The sequence below is a fragment of the Neovison vison genome, chromosome 2 (assembly GCF_020171115.1).
Source record: "Neovison vison isolate M4711 chromosome 2, ASM_NN_V1, whole genome shotgun sequence".
Lineage (NCBI taxonomy): Eukaryota > Metazoa > Chordata > Mammalia > Carnivora > Mustelidae > Neogale > Neogale vison.
This window is the reverse complement of record NC_058092.1, coordinates 28,335,765-28,363,707: the sequence shown is the minus strand read 5'-3', so window position 1 is coordinate 28,363,707 and position 27,943 is coordinate 28,335,765. Positions and strand designations below refer to the sequence as shown.

The following is a 27,943-nucleotide window of genomic DNA, read 5'->3' as shown; positions in this document are numbered from 1 at the left end:
ACACTAAAGACCACCCATTCTGATCAACTGAAAACCACTCCACATCTCTGCATCCACTGGGACCACCATTAGCCCAGGCAAGAGGGCCCCTTTCTCTGGGTCTGTGCTTTGGGCAGGGGGCTGCCCTTGCCCTCCCCTGGTCAGTATCTCCTCCCAGGACAAAGGGTCAGTGGGACGAAGGGCACTTGCTTACCAGGAGCCTGTGCCCTGCCATTTTTAGCCTTTGCTCCAAGTATCTAGAAATCTGAATTTCCTACCCAGTTGGCCCTGAGCCCACCTCTAGGCCTGCATGAGCCTCTTCCCTGGGCTGTTCTCCAGAGGGAGAGCCATACTGCCAGGGGCACACTCCTAGGCCCTTTCCAGGGGTGAGCAAAGGGCAGCTGTCTGTAAGGGTATGGACAGAGCTCAGACATAGGAGTGGGGTATCCACATGGAGAGCAAGGTCCTCTTTATGGATTAGGGCAAGCCAGCAGAAAAGAGGGGGGCAAGCTTGAGCTGGTGCCACCCTTCCCCACATCTCTGTGTATGGGAATTCTCCATGCCCGTCTGATTTTCCAGGTTTCTAGAGAAGTGTTTTTGTTAGGGTAGGAGGAAAGGGTGTGTTTTATATAACAATTGGTTAGCTTGGCTTATAGTGCTTAAATATTTAGCCATATAATATGTGGGCCTCCATTTGGAGACTGGTCTGGGGCCCTGCAAATCTTAGGGGTGGCCTGAGACCAGTAGGTCATTCCCAGAGGTCCTCGGGGCAGCCAGGATGTGTCTAAATCCACCGCCCCTCGATGTGTAGGCGATGTCTTGCCTCCTTCTTCGTGCACCATACGTTCCTAAGTTTGCATGTGGCACCATTCTCACGGCCACAGGCTGGTGAGTTTGTGGACACTTTATGGATAGATCAGTTAGGGCCCCTCTGGTTGCGAGGGACAAAAACACCAAATCCTACGTGGCTTAAGCAGAAAGAGAACATACCGGTTCACATACCCAAGGTCCAAGGTTGCACTTGACCAGGGGCTCTTATTTCTTCCTCCCCTTTGGTTCTGCTCACCTGCCTACTGACTCTGTTCCCAGACAAGCACTACACTTTCTTTGGGAGCACAGGGTGGTTATCGCAGCTCCTGATCTTATTTCCATGTCCCCTTTCAGAGGGAGCGTCCTACCTTCTGAGTGTGAGGTCCCGTGGCTCCCCATTGGCTCTGACTGGTCACATGACCGTCCTCCAACCCAGTGTCTGGGGCCTGAAGAAGGCCTGTTTCTAAGGCATGCTCTAGCCCTCACGGCCAGGGCGTGGGAGAGGTGGGAGCCCGAAGGAAAATCAGACTTGCCAAAAGAAAGGGCGAGAGCTCCTGAAGAGTCCTTTCCCTGACTGCCCCCAGAAAGGTCCCACTTTAAGGATCTTTTAGGCACAATCCTTATATGAACCTGTGCCTGCCTTTGGAGACCCAGCTGCCTGGGGCTGCTGTTTAAATCTCTACTGTGGGCTCCTGTGTGGCTCAGTGGGATAAAGCCTCTGCCTTCGGCTTGGGTCATGATCCCAAGGTCCTGCTCAGCAGGGAGCCTGCTTCCTCCTCTCTCTCTCTGCCTGCCTCTCTGCCTACTTGTGATCTCTCTTTCTGTCAAATAAATAAATAAAATTTTAAAAATAAATAAATAAATAAACAGATCTCTGCTGTGCCTATCAGGGTTTGCCCTCCCTAGAAGCACCTGCCATCTGACCTGCCTGAGCCCCTCCCCAGGAGGGGAGCGCCTTTTAGGAGCCCCTGGGCTTCCTCCCCCACCCAAGAATGCAAACTGTTTGAGGGCAGGGAGTCAATACTCGTTCACTCAGCAGAGGCTGGTAAAGCACCTGGTCAGGCCAAGTACTGCTTTGAGCATGTTTAGGTACTATTCAGGTACCGTTTATTGTTGATAGACAATAAGCAACATATATCAAGCCCTTGCTGCCTTGACTTACATTCTAGTGGGAGGACAAAGTCAACAAACCAGACTTCTGGTGATCATTTAATAAATAAAGAAACAAAGCAGGGTATGGGGTTTTGGAGTCTGGCTGCAGGATTCTTATTACAAGTCGGGCAAGTGATACTTCTTTAGTAAGACCACATGGATGCAGAAACCTGAGGGAAGGGAAGGAGGAAGTCATGCAGATATCTGAGCAGAGAGCACTTCAGCTAGAAGGGACTATAAGTGCAAAGGCCCTGAGGCAGGAGTGTGCTTAGCATGTCTGCAGAGCATCATGGAAACCAGTGGGGCTTGAGGGCTGTGAGGAAGGGAGAGAAGGATGGGAGTTGAAGTCAGAAAAGTGGTGATGGTGATGAGGACAGGGGTGGGAGAGAGGTGGGGAAGAACTGCAGCGAGCAGGGCCTCATCTGTCACCATGAGGACTTCGGCTTTTAGACCAAGTGACATTGGAGCCTCTGGAGCAAACATGTGATGTCACCACTTGAGGCTGGGAGAGGTAAGAAGCAGGGAGGGTCCCTGAGGAAGCTGGGGCCGGCAGGATGCTCCAGCAGTAGTGCCGACGGAAGAAGATGGTGGCAGTGGCGAGAAGTTCTGATTCTGGAACATTCCGAAGGTGACACAGCAGGAGTGGGATGTGGGACAACAGAGAACGAGAGGAGTCAAGAGGAAGCCAATATTCAGGGTCTAAGCCACTGGGATAGTGGAAGTGGTTTACTGAGGAGGGGAGCCTGGAGGAGGAGAGGGGGTGGTGTTTGGGACACGTTTGGTCTGAAATGCGTCTCAGACATGGGCACATGGTAGTGTCCTGCAAGACAGGAGATGAGCACGTTGAACTTTGGGGAACAGACTGGGGCTAGAAGTTTCACAGTTGCCACAGAGAGATGTTTCATCCTAGCTGTCTCTTGGTCTTCCCCCCGCCGCCCAGATCAGGGCCCGGCCCCAGAACTGGGGGTACTCAGCACAGTGAGGACAGCATCAAAAGTAACCCCATCTCTGTTTCATGAGCAGTGCTAAGGATCTCGTATGCGTGATCTCACTCAACCTTCCCAATATCCATGAGTCAGGGCGATTGTAACCCCAGCTTCCAGAGGAGGAAGCCGCGATTCAGAAGGACCCTTCCTTGTCTGCCCTGGGAAGGTTCCAGCTGCTGTCTCCCCTCGCTGTGTTTATGGGATCACGGAAATAACTGCACCCCTGCGTGCACAGCCCCCAGCTGCCTGACAAGGCCAGCACTGAGCCCCTCACCTTCCCCCCACCCCCGCCTCCGTTGCAGCCTGTGACCAGCTGGCCCTGGGCGTGGTGGCGATCTTCGGGCCGTCACAGGGCTCCTGCACCAACGCCGTCCAGTCCATCTGCAATGCTCTGGAAGTGCCCCACATCCAGCTGCGCTGGAAACACCACCCGCTGGACAACAAGGACACCTTCTACGTGAACCTCTACCCCGACTACGCCTCCCTCAGCCACGCCATCCTCGACCTGGTCCAGTACCTCAAGTGGCGATCGGCCACCGTGGTCTATGACGACAGCACAGGTGGGTAGCCGGGCGTGGCTGGACTGAGGGTAGGGGGTGAGGGAGGTAGAGACCCAGGATTTGCTCGCCCAAATCAACTGCCCCTGGGAGAGGGTGCACGCTCACGCTCAAGCCTAGCAGGACACCCCTGCACTGCCTCGCAGCCCGGGACCCACCAGCCACACTCACCCTTCACTCCGCCACACCCCACCTCACACCTTCCCCACACTCCCACCTCCGCCCCCCTACAGCATGCTCTCAGCACCCACCCAGCGTCCGCACTCACCCCTGCACAAATCATGCCCCCCCACCCCGTACCGCCGGCTCTCTTAGACTCACATTTGCATCTGCAGCAAACGTGGGCGGCCCCATGCTGACTGCGGACACGGGCTCTGGATCCATGGGCAGGGGTGCGTGCTGGCTCTGACACTTGCTAGCTGGATAGCACAGGGCTGTTTCCTCTCTTCCTCTTCCTTTCTAAAGACTCAAGTCCCAAGACATTTCTTAGCCTGGCCTCTTAAGAGAAAGTGACCTTGGCAAGTCACTTAACCCATCTGGCCCTTCTCTGGGCACGTGTCAAGTCAAGAGCTGTAGCATCCAAGCTGGAGAAAAGCCTTCTTCGGCATTCTGCAGCCTGTGATTCTATGTCAGCTCTTGATTACCTTCTAATGGGGAGTGGGAATCACGGGGAGTGAATCCCTCAGAAAAGCTGTTTAACTTGGGATTCTACAAGCCTCTATTGTGTTCCTGCTATGCCCACAGTACCAGACAGGAGATCATGGAAGACAGGGCCCCTGCCCCCACTCGGTGCCCCCAGCATGAGCTGTCTGCCATTGAGGGGCATGAGGACCCCACGCCGGGTCACGGCCAGCATTCCGGCAGCCCTGTTAGATGGTCTCACTTAGCACACTGCCAGGAAGGGCTGTGGTGGCTTGTCCAGACCATGAGCCTTGTGTGCCCGCAGGCTTTAGCACAAGGCCCGGTACAACAGAGATGTTTTTAAATGCTTATTGAACTGAACTGAATTGAATTGAATTAAAAATCAGGATGAAATACGTCATCATTAAATATTGCAGGAAGAGAGTCCTGGGCACCGGTAAGGGAGAAGAATGAGGATGTCGTAATCCCATCGTTTTTGGAGGAGTGAATCCTATGGTAGGGGTGTGAGCACACCCCCAGAGGTCACTGGGGTCATTCCAGGCCATCAGAGCTGAGAGTCAAGTGACAGGTACATACAGTCAGTGCCAAGGCTCTCAGGGAGAGGAAGCCCGGCGGGTTTGGGTGATCTGGGCTGACTTACCAGAGGGAGAGAGACCTGAGTGGAGCCTCGAGGGTGAACAGACAAAGAGAAGGTGTGAGGGCATCACCAGTGGCTGGGACAGCCTGAGCGAAAACCAAGGAGGAGCGATTGTGCGTGGCAGCCTCCTCAAGAGTGCAGCCTGGCAGGGGGAGAAGATTCAAGTTCGGAAGGTGGGAGGAAAAGGTCAGGTAAACAGAGTGTATCAGGCTGTGCGAAGGTTCCACTGTCTGACTTCGGAGTTCACCCCTGACCTTGGGAGCAGCCAAAGCGCACTGAGTGTTGTTGAGCACAGAAGTAGAATAATTCTGAAAGCAGAGTTTCTCGGAAGGTGGCTGTGATGGCATCTCGTGGGGCGGGTGGCCCGGAGAGCCAGGAGCCAGAAGTCACGTGGGGGTGGCCAGCTTGTTGCGGGCAGGGACGAAGGAGGCCTGGATTGGAGGGGCTGCCTAGAAGAGAACTCGGGGCCAGGATGGCAGGAAAGAACTAGACATGAACAGGGTGACACCGCGAGGGTCACAAAGCAGTGAGAAGCGACGCAGGGGCGGACCACAGCCCCGAGGTCCTAGGGCCTTCGGACTGGAAGGGCTGGGGGCAGAGGCTTTGTGGAGGAGGGATACCCTGCTCTGAGGCTGCTCAGAGCGGATGCTAACGCCTGGAGCTCCCTCTCCTCCAGTGCCTTCACTCTGAGGACATGAGCGAGCCTCTCAATTATCAGCTCGGAAGGCCTGGTATGCCCAGCCGCCTCTGGGGGGTGGGGTGGGGGGCACACACTCTCCTCCAGCATGATTAACTTCGCAAAAGAGAGGGGATCCCATCTTCATTTCTTCACTCTTACCAGTGCCCAGAACACCCTTTCTTGCAGGATTTAATTAGAGTTTAATTCAACTTGATTTTCAATTCGGTTCAATTCAGTTTAACAAACATTTAAACACACGAGGGAGTCTGGGAGGGAGCGGGTTTGGTCAAGAACACACTGGGCACTAGGGATTCAGTCAAATAATAGGAAGACTTTGATGAGGACTGGCGGGTGGTAAGAGGTGTCCTCCCAGAATCAGGGTATTTCAAAGGGACAACGTGGCAGATCTTCAAGCCCCCCCCTCCCCCCCCGCCCAGAATGGGAAGCAGTTCAGAGCAGGCTTGGGCTGGATTTGCCTTGGGGGCAGCATGCCTTTGGATGTTCGGGCTGGACTCACAGACATCCCGGTTCCCACTGACTCGAGCAATGGGCACTTCGTTCTCTGACGGACAGGAGTCTGGAGATGGTCCTACCCAGGGCTGGTTTAGCAGCTCAGTAGAGCTGGGGCACTGGCTCCATTTCCTTCCAGGTCTCTTGGCTTCTCTCTCACAGTCAAAATAGAGCTGCTCCAGCTCCAAGCCAGCCCATCCTCACGTGCTAACACCCCAAGAAATAGAAGGAAAGAGGAGCCAAAGAGATTGCTCTTAATGTGACTCATGCCTCTTATCAAGGAGGAAAATTTGTCTAGGAACTGTCCAGCACACCATCCTGGACAGCTCACCGAGTCGGTGGTTACTACTCTGAGCAGAGTCGGATAGGAAAGGGAGTGCCCCCTGACTGGCTTTTAAGCAAGCCCCCGTCAGCTCTGGGCACTGGCACCCTGCTACCGGAGCCATATCCTGGTTCTCTCAGCATGTTAGAAGAGGGCACACCCATCTCTATAATTAGTGGTGCTGTGTCTGCCAACCACTCCCCAAAATGCAGTGGCTTTGAATACAAAGCATGTGTTGATCTCACAAGTGTGTGGGGTGGCTGATTGGCTGAGCTTGGCCAGGTGGTGGTTCTGATCTCAGCTGGATCCCTCCCCTGCTGGGGGCGTCATTTAACTGTTGGTGGAGATGAAAGGCACCAGCAGGCTAGCCTGGGCACATGGTCATGACAATTGCAGAGGTGCAAAAGAAGAGACCCAGGGTGCCCTTCCGTTTCTACTGTCTGCTTGTGACCCGCCTGCTGATACACCATTGGCCAACACGGGTTACATGCTGGAGCCCAATATCCTGAGTGAGGCGGGTCACCTGCCCGCAGTCAGAGGTCACCTGCAAAGTTACCTGGCTAAGGGTGTAGCTACAGAGTGGGGTGAAGAATTTAGGTCATCCCTACAATCGACTACGGAGAGAACTCTTTTTGAGTGTGCCTGGGGCCTCACGGATGACGATGGCCGCATGATGACACAGGGAGGTCAATGGCGTTGAGAAAAGAGTTGTTAACAGTTTCTAGAATCAGGGAGGGGTGGGATGGGGTGCCGCAGCCTCATGGAGAAGCACCAGGGTTAGTCAGGATGCAGGAGAAAGAGGAAAGCATGGGCAAGAGCCTTTCTTTACTCTAAACCCTTTGATTACCTCATGACCATAAGATAGCCTTGACGATAGGTGGGATTTGTTCGGGGGGAATGGCCTCGATGGGGCAGGAAGCAAAACAGAAATTGGGGTTTGATTGGAGGGCTTATTATGTGATCTTGTGTACCCACCAAAAACACAGGGACAAGAAGAATGGAAACAACTTTGGCGCATGATTTCGGGAACATCAGTGAGAGAATATCGCAAATGATTATATTATAGGACGCAGCAGGGTTTGCCCTGTGACCTGTGACAAGTGGTCCCCTTTGTAACCTCATCTGCACACAAAGGCAAACTGATATCAAGGGCAAAAGGAAGGGTCTTAGAAAAAGCCGAGGTGAAGGACCCCAATGTAAGAGCCAGAAGGTTGGGTCCCAAATCCCAGTCTACGGCTAGCATGCCGCAGAACCTTACCCTCCGTGGGCCTCCGTCTCTTCGTAACCCTGGCACAGTCGGCCTGCCTTCTAGGACAGGGAGATGTTTAAATAGGGTAATGAATGCAGAAGTGCTTTGTAAGTGAAAAGCATGATTCTAACAACCATGATTCACTGTAGATATTTTGAGAGAGATTGATTAGGAAAGCAGCGAGGAAGGAAGGCTCATCTCGGGCAAGTAAGAGCCTCGTCTTCTGCTGGGGTGGGCTGAGATGGGCCTCTGGTCTCCTTCGGGAATACACTGATGAGAAGGAGGTCTGACATTTGCTACCGGAGAATGTGGGTCACTGTCCATTACACGGGGCAATGCATTTGGCTGACAGGAAGACTCCGGGGGTCTCTGCTCCAACGTGCAGGCTGTCCCTGTCCTCACGTCCTGGATCCCCAAAGCTCACGTGCCTGCTGCTGCCGTGCATGCCTCCCAACACTGAGCGAGTGGGAGCGAAGTGAAGGCGGGGCGCCTCCCAGGGTAACAAGTGTGAGAGGGCAGCATCGTTCAGCCCCACTGAGAATTTCTGGGGCGAGATGGGGAAGGAGGATGAGGCTGGTGTGTGTTCCAGAGGAGATGGTGGTCCCTCCCTCCTCGGCGCAGGTCAGCTGATGGCCCCTTCCGACTCCATCTCAAGTCTGGTATTGGGAAGCCCTGTAGCCCCTATTAGATCCAGATCACTCCAGACTCCAGAGCCCTTCGCCAGCCCGCACACCTGGGTATGGGACCTTCCAGGGGGGGTGGGGGGAATCCTGAGGCCGGTGGCCATGGCAAAGCCTGTTTGGGAGCTCCTTGGGAAGCTCAGGTCACGGGGATAGATCTCTGTCCTCCCCAGCCGAGGGGAATGGTGTATGCCAGATGGCCTTCCTCACGTCCAGCCCTCCGGAATTCGAAGAAGAAGCTGAACAGATCCAGGCATTTGTAATCAGAAATGGCTTTGGAAACCCGGAGGCTCTGTTGGAAGGCTTTCAAAGTAGGCGGTCTGTGTGAGAGGGACTCCGTCCAGATAGGGGACACTGCAATAGTAACTTTAATCCAGAGCAAACTAGCTTCACCAAAAAAAAAAGGGGGGGTGGGGAGGGGATTTGAGGAAGCTCAAAAGTCATTTTAGCTTCAGGTACTGTTAGATCCAGAGGCTCAAATGGGTATCATTAGGACTTATTTGGCCTGACTTCTGCCATGTTGGAATCCTTCTCAGGTTCTATGTGGTGATGTCTAGACTTACTGCCTCCCTATTTGGAGGTAAGTGGAAAAGGGTGTATTTCTTACCAGTTGCTCTGGTACAATTTCTGGAAGTCATCTGATAGGACCAACTGGCATCACCCACCCATCTCTGAGCCCATCCCTATGCCTAGAGGAATGTGCGGGCTGATTGGCCAGGCTGGGGCACGTGCTGTGCCCTGAGAGCTGGGGATGGACTCCTCGGAGTCACATGGTCCAAGCACGGGGGAGAAGCTGCTCCCCAGAGGAGAAGCAACTGCCGTTTGTGGGGGAATGGAGCAGAGCTGAGTGGAGTGTGCAATCGAGACACAGACCCTGAGCCCTGAGTGTGGGCAGACAGCCCAGTGGGACCCCGGCCCCTGTTGGCTCAGCCCCTCCCTGAGTGGGGAGGGGGTATCAGCAGGCTTACTCCCAGGCTAAACAGAAGGGAATCAGCAAGAATGGACCTTGAAATAGCAACGGAAATAAACTTAATTAGACCTAAGTAAGCCATTTGTCTCCAGGAAGTGACATTCAGTTTTCCCTGGAAGTCCCCAAATTAACTGGTTTTGCAAAATGCCAAGGTGGAGGATGGATTTTTCAGTGTGGGAAGGAAAAAACAGTAAGTCAGTTCAATTATGGTGATTTGTGTTGAGGGCCTCCTAAGTGCCAGGACCCATGCTAGGGGCTGTGGGGACCCAGCCCATGAGGTTAAGAAGGCCATGGTTGGTCGAGGGAGTGAGATGAGGCCAGAGGAGGCTAGTGCTGAGGGAGGAGGGAGGGAGATGGTGTGTCTTGTTTGGAAAGAACAGTAGGGGCAGGCTTCATGGAGGAGGTGATTGCGCAGAGCCTGGAAAAATCAGTCAGGTTTACTGAGGTAGGCTGCCCTTGGGTTGGGCACACAAATACCTCTTTGTCTTACGTAGTCCAAAAGTTGGTACACCTGAGCCTGCAGCCTTCACTTGTGCCCATGTCCTGGAGGCAGGTTCCCACCTTCCCAGTGTCATACGTGGGGTGATGAAGAGGGGTGCCCTCTAGTTTGGGCTCCATAAAAGCTAGTGTAGAGGGGAGCATGTAGACGTGGTTTGCGGGAATTTGCTCTCTGTACCTACTGCTAAATCTGTACGTGTGTCTGTGTGTCTGTGTAGGCACAGGCTTTGATGTGCACATGTAAGGAAGTCCCAACATATGTCTGTATCAGCAAACATGTCCCTCTAAGCATGTGTTTGTACGTGCCTACATATCCGGGAACGTGTGCCGGCATGTACAGCCTGGTGCACACGGACATACCCAAGAATCCTGGTGCCATGTCTGGACCCACGTGGCTCTGTCCACACACCTGCCCAAAGCTCTATGGGCCACGCGTCCGTGTCTGTGTGTCTGTGTGTGGTCACAGACCTGCAGCCACAGGCCATGTGCTCACCCGAGTCCGTGGAGGCTGACAGCCGTGTTTACCTGTGTGTACATGTGTGTCTTTTGCACCCCGGGGACCTCCCAGGGCTCATCCGCCTGCAGGAGCTCATCATGGCCCCGTCGAGGTACAATATCCGCCTGAAGATCCGCCAGCTGCCCCTTGACTCGGACGACTCGCGCCCGCTACTCAAGGAGATGAAGCGGGGCCGGGAATTCCGCATCATCTTCGACTGCAGTCACACCATGGCCGCTCAGATCCTCAAGCAGGTGTGTGAGTGCCAGCCAACCCCGGGGCATGGAAGGGAGGGGCGGGACCTGCCTGCCCCTTCCCCCACCCCCACTTTCCCCATGCACCCACAGTCAGGAGGTGACTGGAGCCGGTGGGGGTGGGGGGAGCCCAGCTCTGCTTCAGTCTGGCTGCATGAACTGACCCCCGTGTGTGAGTTTCTGCAGCGGCAGAATGGACACGCGTGGTCTCCAAGGTCTGAGCTGGCGTGAGGACGGAGCAATGCCAGAGCTGAGCCCAGCCTAGTGCCTGGTGGCTCTTGCCTCAGTGCTCCCTTCTGGGCTATGGCTGCAGGTGGGAGGCAGGGACTGAAGCGGCGCAGGACCAAACATTTCGGGAAGCCCTGGGAGGCCTCGGGGTGGCAGGAACGGTCCCTGGTGGGGGGAGGGGGGGACACTGCATCTTCTGTGATGAGTTCCCCGTGGCCCAGAACGCTTGTGGTTATTCTACTACTGGGAGGTTTATTGAAGTTCCCTGTGCCATCTGCTCAGCTCTGCAGCGACCGTGGGGGAGGGAGATGGCTCTGGGTCCTGGATGGGCCTCTGTTCCTTTCCAGACACAGCCCAATGTGGCATGCTGGGAACCAGAGCCATCTCTGCCAGCTACCTAAGTGATAAACAGCAAAATCGCCCACAGCCTCCTTGGAGGGTGCCGCAGCTGAAACCCAGAACGCTCCCATTTGACCCAGTGCTTTGTGTAAAAGGCAATTATACGGCCCCAGAAAGTGGCCTTGGTGATTGAAGGAGGCGTTCTGTAGAGCTCTAAGTCCTGACCTGGCGGGGTGGAACTGGAGAGGAACTGACCCAGCGCAGGGGGCTAGGTGCCATGCCGGGGATACGAGTTTTCAAGTCCCAGGACGGGTTAGGGTGGGGACATTGGTCCAAGTCCCACCTTCCAGTCCAGCCCTACAGGGGGTACGCAGGTGGCCCAGCAGCCCGTGTCTTCCTCCAGGCTCCCTCACCCCGAGATAGGTGCATAGCTGACTTGGGGGTTTGAGTCTCACTTCTGTGCGCCTGAGAGAGCCCCGGTGCCCTCCCCTCCTCTGACAAAACCAGTGATCTCTGCCTCGGACGGGGTCGGAGGATTTTGAGATGAGGCAGAGAAAAAGTGTAGCCCAGGGTCGGCACTGGGTGTGGGCCTCTGTGGGGTCACTGTGGAGGAGACCGATGCCCCCCAGAGAACCCTCACCCCCCCTCCTTGGGCGACGGCCCACGCCTAGTGCTTCCCTTCTCTTCCTGGCACATGCAGCAGAGACCGCCACAACCCTGGCTGGTCACGCTGAGGAGGGACCATGTGCCAGGTGTCCGGAGCCCCTCAGTCAGCGCCCCCCCCCGGCAAGTGGCAATGGTTATCATGCCCAGTTTACAGGTGAGGAACCTGAGATTCCTGGGGAAAGGAAGGGGCCCAGGTCATCCAGCCAGAGAGTGAGAATTTACTCCCATGTCTGTCTGACTTGAAAACATCCAGAATTAAACCTGGAGACTGTGTGCCCCTCTGAACCCCAAGCTCTGCAGAGGTAACCATGGCTGCTGGCTGAGGCCTGGTTTGAGCCTTGATCTTGCTGACATGGGCTGTAAGTCTCCAGGAGGGCAAGAGAAGGAATGGCACTTTCCACGTGTACCTGACCCTGGGACCATTTTCTTCCAGAGCACTTAGGGGGCCTGGCATTCTGAAGAACTCTGTAGAAAGTGCATTATGGTCGTTAGTAATATAGATTATAGGTTTCTAATAAAACACGTAAATGTAGGTAATGCAGGCTTCGTAATGACACCTGGTAATAATCCCATGGCAACGGAGCGACCTGCCGGGTGGTCACCTGGAACAGGGAAGCCGGGCTGTGCTGTCTCCACCCTCCAGGGAGATCAGCCCTAGCACAGCCTCTCCTCCTGGGGCCTGGCTGGGCTGGGGCCAGGGCAGGGGCAGGGGCAGGGGTAGGCTTTCACACACCTCCCCCTCAAGCCAGGACAGTGAGTGCAGCTGGGTGGAGCCAGAGCCCTTGAGAAGACAGTCTGGGGCTAATTCCAACTGCATTTCTCAAAGTGTAGCAAGCACAGTGATGCTCGTGGAAGAGCCGGAAGACTGGGCCCAGCCCAGCCCTGCAATATTTGGAATCTTTGCATGCAGAGTACAGCCCAAGATTCTGCATTTTTTTTAAAGATTTTGTGTATTTATTTGAGAAAGAGAGTGAGCACAAGCAGGGAGGGGGCAAAGGGAGAGGGACAAGCCGACTCTGCTGAGTAGGGAGCCTGACGTGGGGACTTGATCCCAGGACCCAGGATCCTGATCTGAGCCCAAGGCAGATGTCTAACTGACTGAGTCACCCAGGAGCCCCGAGATTCTGTATTTGAATGTGTCCCGAGGACTTGGCAGCACATTCCAGGGAAACACCACCACACACACCCCCCCGTCTGCCAGCCAGTCATCACTTCGGGGAGGTGGTCTCAGAGGACATCCCACTCCGAGTGGCCCACCTCCCCCAAGCCCCCCCCCAAGTCTGGTCTTCACCACTGGGGTTGCAGATGAGGAGGGGGTTTCCGGGTACTCCCTGCACACCGCTGACGTTCTGCTCTCCCGCAGGCCATGGCCATGGGCATGATGACCGAGTACTACCACTTCATCTTCACCACTCTGGTAACGTACCCCTGGGTTCCGACATGGGCTGGGGTGGGACTCCCTCAGAACACGATCAGCCTGGTGGGGACCATTGCAAGAGCAAGAGGAGACTCAGGCAGGCCTTGCTTCCAAAGGCTCTAGGTACAGCCTCAGGCAAGGGCCCAGAGACATCTCCGTGGCACACCCACTTTGAGAAACGTCCCAGAGCTGTGACTCAGGACAGGGAGTCTAGACCTGCCTGTGTCAACACAACCCTTTCTGAGGACTAGTCAGTCATTAGCTTCCTGGCCTCAGCCTCTTCGTCTGCAAAATGGGTGCGATAATGGCTTCTACCTCCTAGAATGTTGAGCTCCGAAAATAAAATGCTGAGGGCAGTCCCTGATGCGGGTGAAGGCGGTAAAAGTATTAGCTGCTCTTATTAGGAAGACCCTCGGCTCCCAGCCCACACGCTTCCCCGAGGATGTCTCAGTCCTCACACAACAACAGGAAATACTACTTTGGATTCCTGCAGCATCTGTGCTGAAATCTGCCCACTCACTCTCAGCTGGGCCAGCCCACCTGCAGGCTCCAGATGGGTCCTGTCCAAACTCGGAGAATATTGAGGGCCATTTAAACCCATTAGGATAATTAGTTGTGGCCTGAAACCAGCAGAATAAAGGGGCGCCCTGTGGCAAAGGGGCGCCCACACCCAGCCACCCTGCCTTGGAGTAGATGTCCTAGCACCTCGCTGGGGACCTGGGAGGACTTTTCCACCCAGCCCGGTTCTGGGGCACGTGGCGGCATCACCGACAGCCCGGCAGGCTTCTGTGTTTGCTCATCCATCTGGCACCCAGGAACCCTCCTTCCCCAGTGCCTGGGCATCGGTGAGGGTCTCAGGACGACTGTGTGGAGGCCCTGCCCTCGAGGAGCTCCCATCCTGTGCCATCCCCACCTTTGCGTCTAGCTCCGTTGGCAGGCATGTGCCATGACATGCCTGGACACGGCGGTGGTGCACTGTGGAAGGAGACACCGGGTGCAGAGGGGCTGGCAAAAGGTGGGAAATTTGAGGCAGGAAGATAGATGCTTAACTGGGGCCTTGAAGGATCAGTAGGAGTTCACTAAGGAGAGAGAGGAAGAGTTTGCCATGCAGAGGGAACAGCATAAGCAAAGGCCAAGTGACAGGTTAGAGCTTCACTGGAGAGCTGACTGATTTCTAGAACCCGTTGTAGTCATCTGCTCCCAAATCCACATTCAGTGATAGCATGGAGGTAGCTTGGAGTTGGCTGTGGTGGAAGGAGTATTCATACCACCAAAGTTGGTGGATATTATGAAGAAGGATTTGCATCCTCCCCTCCCCTGAGAGCTGGTTACTGAGTGTTTACCAGCACACCACGGCTTCCTCCCCACCCACCATTCCCTGTGCCCATGGTGGAGCTCAGGACCGCCTGCACATGCTCTTGATCCAGGGCTTAGCTCTGGGCGTCTGCCCAGAGTCATGTTGGGAGAAAGGGATTCTGGAAGCTGGTGACTAAGATCAGGCACTTTCTTCCCCAAGTTCTTTCTGGATTTCTGCCCACCCAAGTTGATTTTTCCATGTCGTGCTATATCCTGGAAAGTCATTAGAGGCTGGAGGATAAGGTCCCCAGATCTCCCATATTCTACCTCTTTTTGGAGCTAGGAGCTGGGTAGAGGAGCAGGGCTGGGAAGGAGCAGAGGGGCACATTCCAGGGGCCCAAGGCCCTGTCCCCAGGCATGGCAGCCCTGGGCTTCTAGGGTACTAAGACCAACTTCTGGGCCCTTAGCCCTATGGACCTTCAGGCAAGGCTCTAGAGAAGACTCTTCCCATGTTGCTCTCATTTTTAAAAAAATATTTTATTTATTTATTTGACAGACAGGGATCACAAGCAGGCAGAGAGGCAGGCAGAGAGAGAGAGAGAGAAGGAAGCAGGCTCCCTGCCAAGCAGAGAGCCCGATGCAGGATTTGATCCCAGGACCCCGAGACCATGACTTGAGCTGAAGGCAGAGGTTTAACCCACTGAGCCACCCAGGCGCCCCCATGTTGCTCTCCTTAATGCCATTGCCTTCCTGGGGCCAAGGTTAGAGGTCTTGGAGGAAGGCTCAGGGCAGTCTCCTAATGCCGCAGGGCCTCCTCCAGCCCTAGACAGCATCCATTTCTCTTACTTTTTTATTTCCTTAATTCAGGCATCCATTTACTCACTTGCAGCAGGCATGTACAGATCCTCTCAAGGCCTCAGGTACTGAGCTGGGCACTTGGGTGGGAGAGAGTGTGCGGAGATGGACCCAACAACGCTCACCAGCTGGCAGGCTTCCTTCATGCATATAGAGATCAAGGACTGTGCCCGGTTCACCTACCCATCTCCAGCACCCAAAGAGTGCCTGGTATGCAGTAGGCGCTCATGAAAGCTTGAATGAGCAAATGACTACCATACAAAGTAGAAAGTAATCCATGAAGTTATCAACAATCTTGTCATGGCAACAGTTAAGACCATGGACTCTGGGGCCAGCCTGCATGAGTTAGAGTCAAGATCCTTCCACTTCCCTGGGCATGCTACTTCACCTCCCTGGGCCTCCTTTTCTCATCTACACAATGGGTACAGTAACAGCGCTACCACTGTGTCAAGTGCCCGGTATTTATTTGAGTAGAGTAGGAGGTAAGAGTTCGGGGGGTGAAGTAGCTCCCGCGTAGGTCTTCTCTGTATTCAGCTTACAACGTCTCATCCACAAATCCAGAACGTCTCTCCAAGGGAGGTATGATCGCCCAACTTTATAGCAAAGTAGAAACCGAGGCTCGAGAGGTCACCCAGCAAGAAAGGGGCAGAGGGAGGGCTTTTACCAGCTGGGAGCTGTCCAGCTCCAAGGGCCTCCGCTGGGAGATGTCATGCTGAAAGCCCGCACGAGGCGGGGGCTGGCCTCCTCTGGCCACCTAGCAGCGATGGGCCAGACGTGGTGACTGACACCAGTGGGGAGGGGAATGGAGCCTCCACAGATCTCAGCAGGGCCCACACTTCACAGGTTCCCAAGCCCTTTCTCACATCGCAGCTTTTCCTCTTCCCAGGGCAGGGTTTTTGCTCCTCTTTGATGGAGGGGCCAACGAGGGACCAGAGAGGTTGAGGGAGCTGTCCAGAGTCTCGTAGCAGATCAGGGGTAGAGGCCTTGGTGCCGACTGCCGGTCTTGTACATGGCTGTCCTGGCCCCCTGCTCGTCCTCCCCGTGCCTCTCTGAGGGTCAGGAAGAGTGGATCTTCCCAGGGAGGGACAACCCGCACACCACGCTCGGCTCTGCTGTCTGCGTGTGTCGGCGGAGAAGAGGTCCACCAGCCTCTCCCCCAGCTGCCCCCTCCCCGCCCACCTTCCAGGGCGGCAGCTCTGTCCCTTGGGCCCTCCGCTCGGGCCCTCATCCCGCTTCAGCCTCGGCGCCCGCTCCACGATCCTCTCTCCAGCCCCCGTTGGCTTCCCAGCCTACCTCGTGATGCTGGCTCCCTGCGCCCATTGGTCCGTCGAGGCTGTATTTCAGGAGGGCGGCGGCATTTGGCATTTATCTCCTTCCCTTTAGGAAACCCACATCACCAGCGCCTCGCCTCTAAAAAATTCTCCAAACTTGCTTCTTTCACGCAGAAGACATTTTAATTACCCCAGCGGCCATTATCTGCTCCAGCCAGCTTCGAGCCTTTCCCAGATAACCCCGCGTTAATCAGCCCCAGCTGAGCCCCTGGTACATGTCATGTGTAGGTAAAAGCCTGGAGGTGAAAAAAGAATTATAATAAATTAATAGATAAGCAATCACAATTAATGCCACTTCCCGGCAATAACAGTTATATCATGGGAAAGATATTTTCATCTGTCATTCCTTAAGGCAATGTTTTCCGAGCTTCAGCTTCTACCCAGTCAGACCCATGGGGTGCTAATGAATTAGTCTATTATGTTATGCTGAATGTTTCTAAAAGGTCCCTCGTCGATACTGAATTCAGTGTGTCAACATTTGGCATCGAGAACAGCAACTTTTTGCCAAGCGGCAAGGTTGCCCACGGTTCACTGTGTACAGCGCTTGGGGTCTCAGGGCAGTGTGGACACAGACTTGGAGCTGGACAAAGAGGCCTCTTTAGCAGCTCCCCGTCATCGCTGCCCTCACGTCCTGGGAGTGGGGACGCTTTGTGTCCCAGGCTCGGGGTGACAGGGAGGGAAGCGATCTCAGCAGTCACGCCCCGTCCCGCCCCTCTCCCTGGGCTCAAATGGCTGCGGACACAGAGTCACAGAGTGTCAGCAGACCACGTGCTACATCTGGGGATGGGAAGGGTGCTGTCACCAGCCCCCAAAACCCCCCACCAGGGCCAGAGCTGCCACGCTTCCCACAGAGTCCGGTTGGCCTCTGGTCCTAGAGGAGGGCAAACCGAGTCTCGGACACCCTGTCAGGCTGATGCTTTGGCACCCTTCGGGCCTTAGCTATTGGTCAGCCCTGCTTTGGAAAGGAGGCTGGATCCTGTGCAGGGGTGGAGTGAGGAGGGGGCCCCTGGGGGGGGGGGGCAGAAGTCAACTTCTCGTCCATGGCCCCACAAGTTAGCTCTGGCCCAAACTCACATTCTCCATTCTGCAGAACAAAATGGCTCCACCTCCCCCTACCTGCCTTCAAAGATGATTTGGGAGAAGATCTCTTGATATTAAAGCAGGCCCCTTAAGGGTCTCACCCTCCTCACCCCAGGCAGTTTGCCAAACCCTTCCTAGCCTCCAGCTTCACTGAGAACTCCCCCTGAGAGGAGGATGTGAAACACTAGTCCCCCATCCCAGACCCTCTCACTGCTGTTTAGGCACCCCAGAGAGCTACTTGGCTGGCTGACCTTTCTTTCCATTTTGGGTGACAGGGGTATTTGGCTCAGGGGTTCATGGGGGAGACAGACACAGACACTAACGGTTGTTATCGGTGGAGTGAAAGCCAAGAACTCCCAGGATAAGAACTAAAGCCCCCCCTGACCCCCCTCCTATTGTGCATGTGTAAAGGAGAAGTCAGGGGAGGCTTCCTGGAAGAGGTGCCACTTGAATTGAATCTCAGAGAATAGCCCACCCAAGAGGGTTGAGAAGACAGACGGTCCAGCCGGAGGCTAGAACATGCATAAATGCTGGCACAGCGACAGAAGCTGCATGAAGGGGGCATGGACAGTGGTCAGGGAGATAGGGAGGGGAACGAAAGTGCTTTGGTTCCTGAAACAAACATGGGAGGGTGTGGGAAGAAAAGTGGGGCTGGAGAGGGGTGGAGAGCCTTGTGAACTAATCTAAGGAACTTGCATCTCATTCTGAGAAAGCATGAAGGACCCATAAACATGGGAATGAGGGGGTTGGATCCCAGAGACCATTCTGAATTCTGTGGATGGCGGGCTGGTCATGGGACAGAGATGGGGCTCTGGAGCTGGGCTGCCCGGGTTGGACTCCACTGCTCCCCGGGTTAGCCATTAAACCTAACCTCTCTGTGACTCATTTCTTTCTTTCCAAATGGGGTGATGGTAATACACTCCTCGGATAAGGTAGAAATGAGAATTCAGCGAGTTCATTTACAAAAGGCACTTAGAACGCTGCCTGCTGTGCTGGGGTTTACAGGTGCTCAGTAGCTATTAGCCCATCAAGATTGTTCCTGTGTTGCCAAGACGGGTAAGCAGGAAGGACCCAGCTCCTGCCTGCTCTTCTCCTCCAACATCTGGGCATGTCCCTGGGGCCATATCTCATGCCTGTCACCCAGAGGACCGGCAGCCAGAGAAAGCAGAAGAGAAGCATCGGCCAAACACTCGCCTAACGTCTCCCATACGGCACACATGCTCTGCGCACACCCATGAACCCTCTTCTTCCTCATCACAACCCCACCTGCTAGGTCCTGTTATTATCGCCTGCGTTTTGGCAGCTGAACCCATGGAGGTAAGGAAGGTCGATGCAGCTGGGACCCAGATAGCTTGGCCTCGCAGTCTGTGCTCCCCGGCTTTGCCCGGGCTGTCTCTGTGCGCTGCGCTTGGGAAGGCACTGCGGGGAACGAGGCCTCCTTCTGGGCATGCCCTTCCCCGCACCCCTCCGCTCCTCTCTGATTCCGCACCTGTCCCCAGCTCCGCCTGTCAGGAGTCATGACTAAGATGAGGGGCTTCCCAAATCACAGAGTTGCCGGGCCGCACCCCAGACTCTCTGCAGCTTATACGCCCTAGAACAGCTCCAAAGACTGATCAGGTACATGTCACATGTTCGGCGATCAGTGGGGCATAAAGCACGGGAGTGTTTGAATAAGACAGACGGCAGTGTGCCACCCGCTGTCCAAGTGTGTGGGAGGGAAACCCTGGATCTGGAGCGCTGCTAATTTCCATGGTGTAAACACTCCCACCACGGCTGGTACCAAGCAACCAAGGAGAGGTGCCTGGAGGCAGAGGCAGGAAGAAGTGTGACAGTCAGCTCCCCGAGGCCAGCATGAGCCAGCTCCCCCACCCACTGAAACAGACCTGAATGCAAATTCTGCTCTGCCTTTTATGAGCTTTTTGAGCTCAGGCTGCTCACCTCATGCCCCTGAGCTTGCTTCCTCATCTGTAGAAGGAACATACTGTTAAACAGCTACTTTGCAGGGGTGTCGGGATGGGATGGAGTCCTCCACGTGCAGGGCTGAGCGCAATGCCCACCCTCCCCTCCCCACTGAGACTGGGGCAGGCAAACTCGGGCCCACTCAGTAAGAAATCCCCCATCTGCTGAAGATCCCCCCTTCAAGTCTAGGCCCACCCCAAGTCCTGGCCTGGAATCAGCACCCTAGTTGTCTGAGCGAGGCTAGGATGAAATTTTCTTGCCCGGGGCTTGAGTCTGCTCCAGATCCCTCCCTGACACCCTGTTCCCTAAACCTTCCAAGAGGAAACCAACACTGCATTCCAGAAGGAACCCATTTTGGGCGTGCAGCTAGAACAGGAGGAATTTAACATCAGCTGGGAATACTGAGAGACCAAAGGAGCCAGCGCCCTGCGGAAGAGCTGCCCCTCAAGCTCAGCGTCCCTCGAGCCACCATCGAGTTCACCGAAGTCTGGACTGTGATGGCCCTGACGGCTGCAGGCGTGCAGAGAACAGTACAGCCCCCCGGGTGTCCTGCCTGTCTCCCAGCACGGGATGCTGCATAGGAGTTGAGGGGCCCAGGAAAGAGGATGGACCAGGGGCCAGAACAGAAGGCAGCTTGATGAGGCAGAGCATAGGAAAGAATAGAGAGTTGACCAGGAGGACCTTGGGACTCAGTTTCCAAACCACTAGTAGGAAGGGACCAATCTAGATCGTCATAATAATATGTTTTCTCAAAAAGTAAACAATGGCTCATGCAAATATAGGATGAACATGTGTCAAAGGAACATCCAGCTTGTTAGCAAGGGAGCCAGTAGGATGGTAAGACAGGCTCAGAGAGCTTGGGAGGGATTGAGTTTTTATTGGGAGGGAAAAACACCAAATAAGATGGCTCAGTTGGTTACAAAACAGATTAATGTCCTGCAAGGGTAATAAAGCCACCACATCGGGGTTTATCTTTTCAATGGGCCACGATCTCCAAGTTAACCCAGAGTCTGGACCTTCAAGCAGCAGCTGGCCGTGAAGTTAGACCTGGGCCCTTTCTCCCAGAGGATCACAGGGCTGGGCTGGCCTGGTAAGGGATGCTCCCATACTGCACTGAACAGAGATGCTGCTCTCCTTCTGCTTTTTTTATAAGTTTGGGGGTTTTTCTTAACAGGAGGGAGCTCTGCTCTCCCTACCTCCTCACCACTGCCACTTCTCCTAGATTAGCACCTGGCTTCTCCCTACACACACACACACACACACACACACACACGCACGCACCCCTCCCCTCAATCCCTCACTGCCTCCTTGCTCCAAGGCTACCCCTTGCCCCAGAGCTGGAGCTGTGAGGTGCTGAAACTCGAATGCCCCATGCATTAAGGCCAGGCTTCCTGGCCCCTTGGCTGGGGTCTACTCCTTACACCAGACTGGACGCCACCTGATTATGGACAGAAAGCCTGATTGTTAGTCCACTGCTCCCAGGACACAGCAGGTGATGAGTTCTGGCCGGTGATGTCGGAGGTGAGGGGAGAGAAGAAGGCAGCAGCATTCCTTGAGTCCCAAGCAGAAAGACCATTTTTTAACTGAATTATAATTGAGCTACAATATTATGTTCATTTCAGGAGTACCAGACAGCCAATCAGTATTTCTTTTTTTTCTTTTTTTTTTTTTTTAAGATTTTATTTATTTATTTGACAGAGAGAGATCACAAGCAGGCAGAGAGGCAGGCAGAGAGAGAGAGAAGGAAGCAGGCTCCCGGCTGAGCACAGAGCTCGATGCGGGGCTCGATCCCAGGACCCTGCGATCATGACCTGAGCCGAAGGCAGAGGCTTAACCCACTGAGCCACCCAGGCGCCCCCAATCAGTATTTCTATACATTACAAAATGATCCCCACAAAAGCTTTGGTTATCATCTGTCACCATACAAAGTGATTACCCTATTGCTGACGGCATTCTCTACGCTCATGACAGCCCCATGAATTACTTATTTGATAACTGGAACTTTGTACCTCTTCATCGTCTTGACTTATTTGACCCATCCCCCCACCCCTCTCCCTTCTGGCATCCACCATTTTGTTCTCTGTATCTATGAGCTTGTTTTGTTTTTAGATTCCATATATGTAAATGAAATCATACAGTATTTGTCTTTCTCTGCCTGACTTCACTCAGCATAATATCCTCGAGGTCTAGCCACGGTGTACAAGTGGTAGGACATCGTTCTCCTTATGGCTGAGTTATATTCCTCTGTACGTATACACCACGTGGTCTTTATCCATTATCCATGGATGGACACTTCCATATCTTGGCTCTTGTAAGCAGTGCCGTAGTGAACATAGGAGCGCACCTCTGTTTTCAAATTCGTTTTTCTGCTTTCTTCAGATGAATACCCAGAAGTGGAATTGCGAGATCGTAGGGAAGTTTTAGTTTTAATAATTCTTTGAGGAGACTCCGTACCGCCTTCCAGAGTGGCTGAACGGGTTTGCGTTCCCCTGACCAGTACATGAAGGTTCCTTCTTCTCCACATCTCTGCCGACACTTGTGATGTCTTTTGATCTTAGCCATTCTGGCAGGTGGGAGGTGATCGCTTCTTGTGGTTTTGGAAAATGGGCATTTCCAAAATGATGAGTGACAGTGAGCATCTTCTCAAGTTCTTCTCCCTTTCAGCCTATTCATTTGGTTGATGGTTTCCTTCCCTGTGCAAAAGCTAGAAAAAAAGGAATTTTTTTTTTTAAAAATAGTCTTTCGTGGGGGATACAACAGCTTCCCTCTGGGTCACTGGGAGATGCCCAGGCCCAGTGCTCTTGGTCCTCCCAAAGTGGTGTCCCTGTCATTGGACATGACCTTTATGACCATTATCAAACTCCTCTGATGTTCTGGGCCAGGCCTTTTATGTGAACTGTTGTCCTGGGTCCTATCAAGGAGGCATGAGACCCATTTTGTAGACAAAGAATCCAGCAGAGCCACCTGCCCAGGGTGGGGGCAGCGGTGAGTCCATGAGGTCAGCCACCCGTCCAAGGACGTTCTAGTTGATTCCCCATCTGGCCCTCCTGCGGATGCTCCACCGATGCCGAGCCTCACCTCGAGCCCGGAAGGGCTCTGCAGGGAGTTGCAGCCTTGGGCTCCCAGCACTCAGAGAAGGGAGTCGGGGGCGGGCAGTGGCAGCCAGGGTGAGGCGTGGCTGGAGCTTACAGCAGGCCACACCTTTATTAACTTGAACCTCTTTCCGTCCAGGATCTGTATGCGTTAGACCTGGAGCCCTATCGCTACTCAGGGGTGAACCTGACGGGATTCCGGATCCTCAACGTGGACAACCCGCATGTCTCAGCCATCGTGGAGAAGTGGTCCATGGAGCGGCTACAGGCGGCTCCCCGGGCAGAGTCTGGCCTGCTGGACGGCGTGATGATGGTATCCCAGCCAGGCGGGCCACATCCGCGGGCGCCCTTTCCTCTGCAACCCCCACTCCATTCCCTCTTCAGTCCTCTCTTCCCTACCTCTGTCTTCCCTGCCACCATTTCCCTTCTTAAGACCTGTCCTATATCAACCAGACCTCAAGCTGGACCCTGAGAACACAAGGAATCAAGACACAGTCCCCCTCAAGGGCAATAGAGGGAATGCTTATAAATGGGGTATTACAGAGTGTGAGGATAAAGACCCGTGGGTCCTGGCCACAGAGGGCTCTGAGGTGTAACCAGCTGGAGTCTAGGAGGCAGGGAAGGCGAAGGTGTGGATAGGGCCTGGGAACAGCAGGAGCGATGGGATGAGGGAGAAGGACCAGGAAGGAGAAGGTCTGAGCTGCAGACAGGCTAGGAGTTGGGTATCAGCTGGACAGCAAGGATGCCCAAGACTGGCCTTCGCTGTGGGCATGGGTGGGGTCACTTTGGGCCTTTCCCTCATCAGGACCCCATGTGCCTGTTTGGGGAGGGGAGAGGGGTCAGAGCCGTTCCCTCATGGCTGGGGAGCTGCTCTCAGGCAAGCCCTACGTATCCTGCCCTCCAGACTGATGCGGCCTTACTGTACGACGCCGTCCACATCGTGTCCGTGTGCTACCAGCGGGCCCCGCAGATGACTGTGAACTCTCTGCAGTGCCATCGGCACAAGGCCTGGCGCTTCGGCGGCCGCTTCATGAACTTCATCAAGGAGGTGAGTTCTGCCCCGCCGCCCCCGCCCGGGCCTCCTTGCTGGGGGGTCTTCAGTGCTGCAGAGCCAAGGCACAGGTGTGGGAGGCAGGCAGAATCGAGTTCCAGTCCACACGAAGCTGGGCACATTGATTCACATCTCTGAGCCTCTGTTTCCTTGGGTGAAAATGGACTGGACGGGACCAATCTCACAGGGCAGTTGAGAGGCTATGGCCCTGGTGCCTCCGAGGGTCGCCATGGGCAGTCTGCATTGTCAGCAGAACCTGCGTGGGCTCTCCAGTGTGACAGAGGAGAGTCTCTGCCCCTGGCAGAGTGTGTGACCTTGGGCAAGCTGGAGAACCTTGCTGAGCCTTGGTTGCCTCATCTGCAAAATGGGGTACAAAGCATGCCAGGAAGCTGAGATGAGACCCCTGTGTGGCAAGCGGGGCAGGGCTCAGGGCCGTGGCGGGGCAGAGGAGGCTAGCCGGATAATCAGCCCTCCAAACTCCTCTTCACATCACGGTCCCCCTTGGGACCCAGCTCTGCAGGCTCCCAGGCAGCTGTGGAGAAGTCCCATCCTTAGGGCTGATTCAGAGGGACCAGAGAGCAGAAATCTGTCCTGCTGTGAGACAACCATTGACATGCACAGTCATAGCCGATCATTCTGAAGGCCTCTCCATCATTCTTGTCCTTGTAAGCTGCAGATGGCAGTTCATCGTTCCCATTTTACAGGTGGGGAAGCTAAGGCCAGGACCAAGCAGTCTGGCGGTATCGCAATAAGCTGTGTGACTTTGGGTGAGAGGATCAATCTTTTGATTCTCAGTTTCCTTGGCTGTAAAATGGGCATAAAGAGTATTGGCCTCGGTGTGGTTGAGAAGACGGTGTACAAACTGTCCACAGAGCATCTCGCCAGGACATGGGCAGAGTCAAATCCCAGTAAATGGTGGATCAAGAAGGCTCAGAGAGGAGATCAGGGCAGGGTAGCCTGGGTCAGAGGAGTGACCATGTCCAGGCGACTCCAGGTGCCATGGAGAGAAGCCCTTGGAAAGGGGTGTATGAGGATGGCTCCGTGGCAGTCACACCGGACCCGTGAGTCAGGCTGCCTTGAGCTCTCATTCTGTTATTCAGCAGCTGGCTGTTGTGGGCCCGCTGGGCACGGGGCCAAGACAGATGATCCCCTGCGTTCACCAAGCTCACAGTCCCAGGAGGGAGCAGATGTGAATCGAGTCCTCGTCTTCCGGAACGTAACCCCACTTGCAAAGGAAGGCAGCTCTAGGAGGGTGTATAGTGAAGAGAGTCACCACCTTACACGCAGCAGACAGGGTGGCTTTCCCGCAAGTCCCGGGGTCCCCATCCCTGCTTGGGAATGGCGCCTAAAGGAATGGGAATGGCACGTGGGCTGTAGAGTCTGACACACATGCCCGTGGAGCTCATCTCTGCCTCTCCCGGCTGTGTGGCTTCACACGCGTTCCTAGACTTCCCCGAGCATCCATTTCCTCCCATGGCAAACATCCTCTCACCATCGTGGTGAGGGAGGCATGAAGTCCTTGCCACTGGCTCCCCTCATGCCCAGAAGGAGCACCATCCGGTGTCAGCTGTGTTGGCATAAGAGGAATATGACAGTCACTTCTCACCCAGCCCCTCAAAACTGCAGAAGAAGGCTGATTGTCCAGTGACCTGAGCAGGCCTGGTTACCCTGGGGGATCACCCACTTGTTCTCTGGGAGCCCTGAGGCCTGACTCCTAGCCCGCTGTGTCTCCTTCCTCGGCAGGCATCCCGCAGAGGGGCCAGAGGCCGGAGTGAGGGGGTCGGTAACCCAAGCCACAACCCTGGGTCCCTTATGAGCCACACAAAAATACCTTTGAATTTTTACCCACTTTTTAGCTGTGTGACCTTTGACAAGCTCTGAACCTCTCTGTGCCTTAGGTCTGCCTCTGTACTCTGGAGACTTTCCTAGGGTTGTTGCAGGAAGAAGTGAGTTAGGGTGTGTGTGGGGAGCACTTAGGCCAGAGGCTGGCACTGAGTCAATATCAGCAGAGGGGCGACTGCTGTGTTCTCTGTTACTATGACTGCCTCGCTGTGGCTTCCCGTTCTCAGGTGGGTTTCTAGCTAATGAGGCTCCCCAGGCCACATCATTTTGGGGAACCCCCACCCTGTTTGCCCCCTCACCTCTTAGAATTTTTGAGGCTCAGTTCTGAAGCCTTGAGGGGACCAGGTTCGTCATGGTATACACCAGAGGAAGGGGCCCCCTTCTCCCTCCCGGTGGGGCTGACCGGCTCACCCGGGCGTACCTCCTGTTTCCTGGCTGCTGGCCAGGTGAGTGGCTCTCAACACTCACGCTCCTTTACAAGAGCCCCTTCAGGGACATCTCCGTGTCACCTGCCTCTGAGACGGAGGCCCAGAGCTGCCACGTGGCTTGCCCGCAGTGCCACAGCGGCCGGAGCCTGGGACGCGAGTCGCCCGCCTGAGCCCAGCACTCCGTCTTCCCTCAGACCATTTCCGAGCTGCCCGTCTCCCCCATCTGACTGTGCGACAGTAAATCATTTTAAAGACTTGGCATTTCCGAGAGGAGCTGGAAAATACCAGGCCGGAGTTCAGAGCGTGTGAAGCATCTTTCATTTAGCGAGTCTTGAGCGGTGGCTGGAAGGGGCAGGCAGGCCGGGAAATGTCACGGGGAGGAGCTGCCAGCGGCCCCTGCCCTGCCCTGCCCTGCCCGCCCGCCCACCGACAGTCCGCGCCCTTGCTGGCATTTCATTCCTCCACAGCTGACAAGGGGGAAGGCTTCTGGCTCTGAATGCAGGTTTGAAGGCACCTGCTGTGATTTCCCTGGGGGGCCGGAGAGAGCCTGAGGGTGCAGAGTAGGGGAAGGCAGCCCTCAGCGACAGGAAGCTGAGCCGCTCTGTGAAGCCATAAACAGTGGTCTTCACCTTCTCTGATCTTTCCATCTCTGTCCCCAGCCCCGTTTCCGGCCCCCTGGGCTCTAGAAGCCTCTCCCTCAGAACTTGGGCACGGTGAGGCCAAGCTCTTCAGCTCTGTTCCTGCCACCCGGGCTTCTGCCCTGCACCACCATGATGCGGGACTTTGTGTATAGCTCAGTCCCTCTTTGAGCCTCAGGGTCTAGGACCATGAAATGGGAGCCACAGTGACACCCACCAGGCAGGAATGTCAGGAGACGAAGTCAGTGCATTCCGGGAAGGAGGTTAGCTTTCTGTGATGGGATTTCTGCTGAGGCCTCAGGCCCTGGCCCAAGCAACCAGCCCTCCTCCCAGCCAAGTGCCAGCCCTGGTCCAGGGGAGCTCCATGAAAGGAAGCAACAAAGGAGAAACAGCAGTATAGGCCACATAGTCGCGGGTGTGGAGGCCAGGCGCTTGCTACGCACTTCATGCATCTTTTTTAACACCTAGGAAACAGGTCATTTCCCCTTCCCGAAGCTCGGAGAGGTTCGATCACATTCTATCCATCTCCTTTGAACAACCTCCCGGACCCTTTCCGGGCCCCACCCCTCTCTGCCTCAGTCTTCCCACGCTGCCTTGGAGCTGCCCAAGTGTTTGGAGAGCCCCACAGGCGTCACTGTGGCCTCCAGGGATCCATGATCCCATGAATTTGGCTGTCACACTGTGAGGGTAAGCATGACTGTCATGGGCGTTCGGCCAAGGAGAGGCCCCGAAACCTTTTTCAGAACCCACAGGGGATCCCAACCCGCGTGTGGTTAGGCAAGGACTAAGGACGGTGGGAAGGCGAAGACTTCTCGCACCCTCAAAACCCCCGCATGCTCTGGCGCCTCCTTCCCAGTCCTATCAGCCCCCAGCTCCCCTGGTCCTCAAGGACTCCAGAATGCGTGGGTTTGTTCTCCCAGACATAGAAAGCCCGTGGCATTCGGACGTTCACCTGGGCGCCTGCGGCCTCCCACCTCTGCGGAGAAGGGAGAGAAAGGACATAGCTCCAGCCTCGGAGGGAGGTGGGACCCCAGGATCGGAGCTTGGATGATGGGCGCTCTGCCCTCGGGCCGCTTCCTTGTCTGTGACATGGGGATCGTGACCTCACCCGGCCTGCCCACCAGGCGGCAGGTTACATGCTCTGAGCGGTAGGAAATACTTCACAGGTAAACTCTGGGCCCCCCCGGAAGGGTATTTTCGAGAAAGGAGGCCCCAAATCTTTTCTGTCACAGGCCAGAGAGTAAATATTGAAGCTCTGTGGGCCAGATGGTCTCTTTGTAACTATTCAGGCCTGCAGTCC

General features: G+C 55.1%; 1 protein-coding gene across 4 annotated transcripts in view; it reads left to right on the top strand.

Annotated features, from left to right (window-relative positions):
• The window catches only part of GRIK3 (glutamate ionotropic receptor kainate type subunit 3), a 225,983-nt gene that overhangs the window by 140,310 nt on the left and 57,730 nt on the right, over positions 1 to 27,943 (top strand). For all 4 annotated transcript variants that reach the window (XM_044237822.1, XM_044237821.1, XM_044237823.1 and 1 more), the window contains exons 3-7: positions 3,230 to 3,487; positions 10,240 to 10,421; positions 13,018 to 13,071; positions 22,824 to 22,997; positions 23,589 to 23,732. In XM_044237822.1, the coding sequence (XP_044093757.1) occupies positions 3,230 to 3,487; positions 10,240 to 10,421; positions 13,018 to 13,071; positions 22,824 to 22,997; positions 23,589 to 23,732 (812 nt within the window). The remainder of the gene's footprint in view (positions 1 to 3,229; positions 3,488 to 10,239; positions 10,422 to 13,017; positions 13,072 to 22,823; positions 22,998 to 23,588; positions 23,733 to 27,943) is intronic.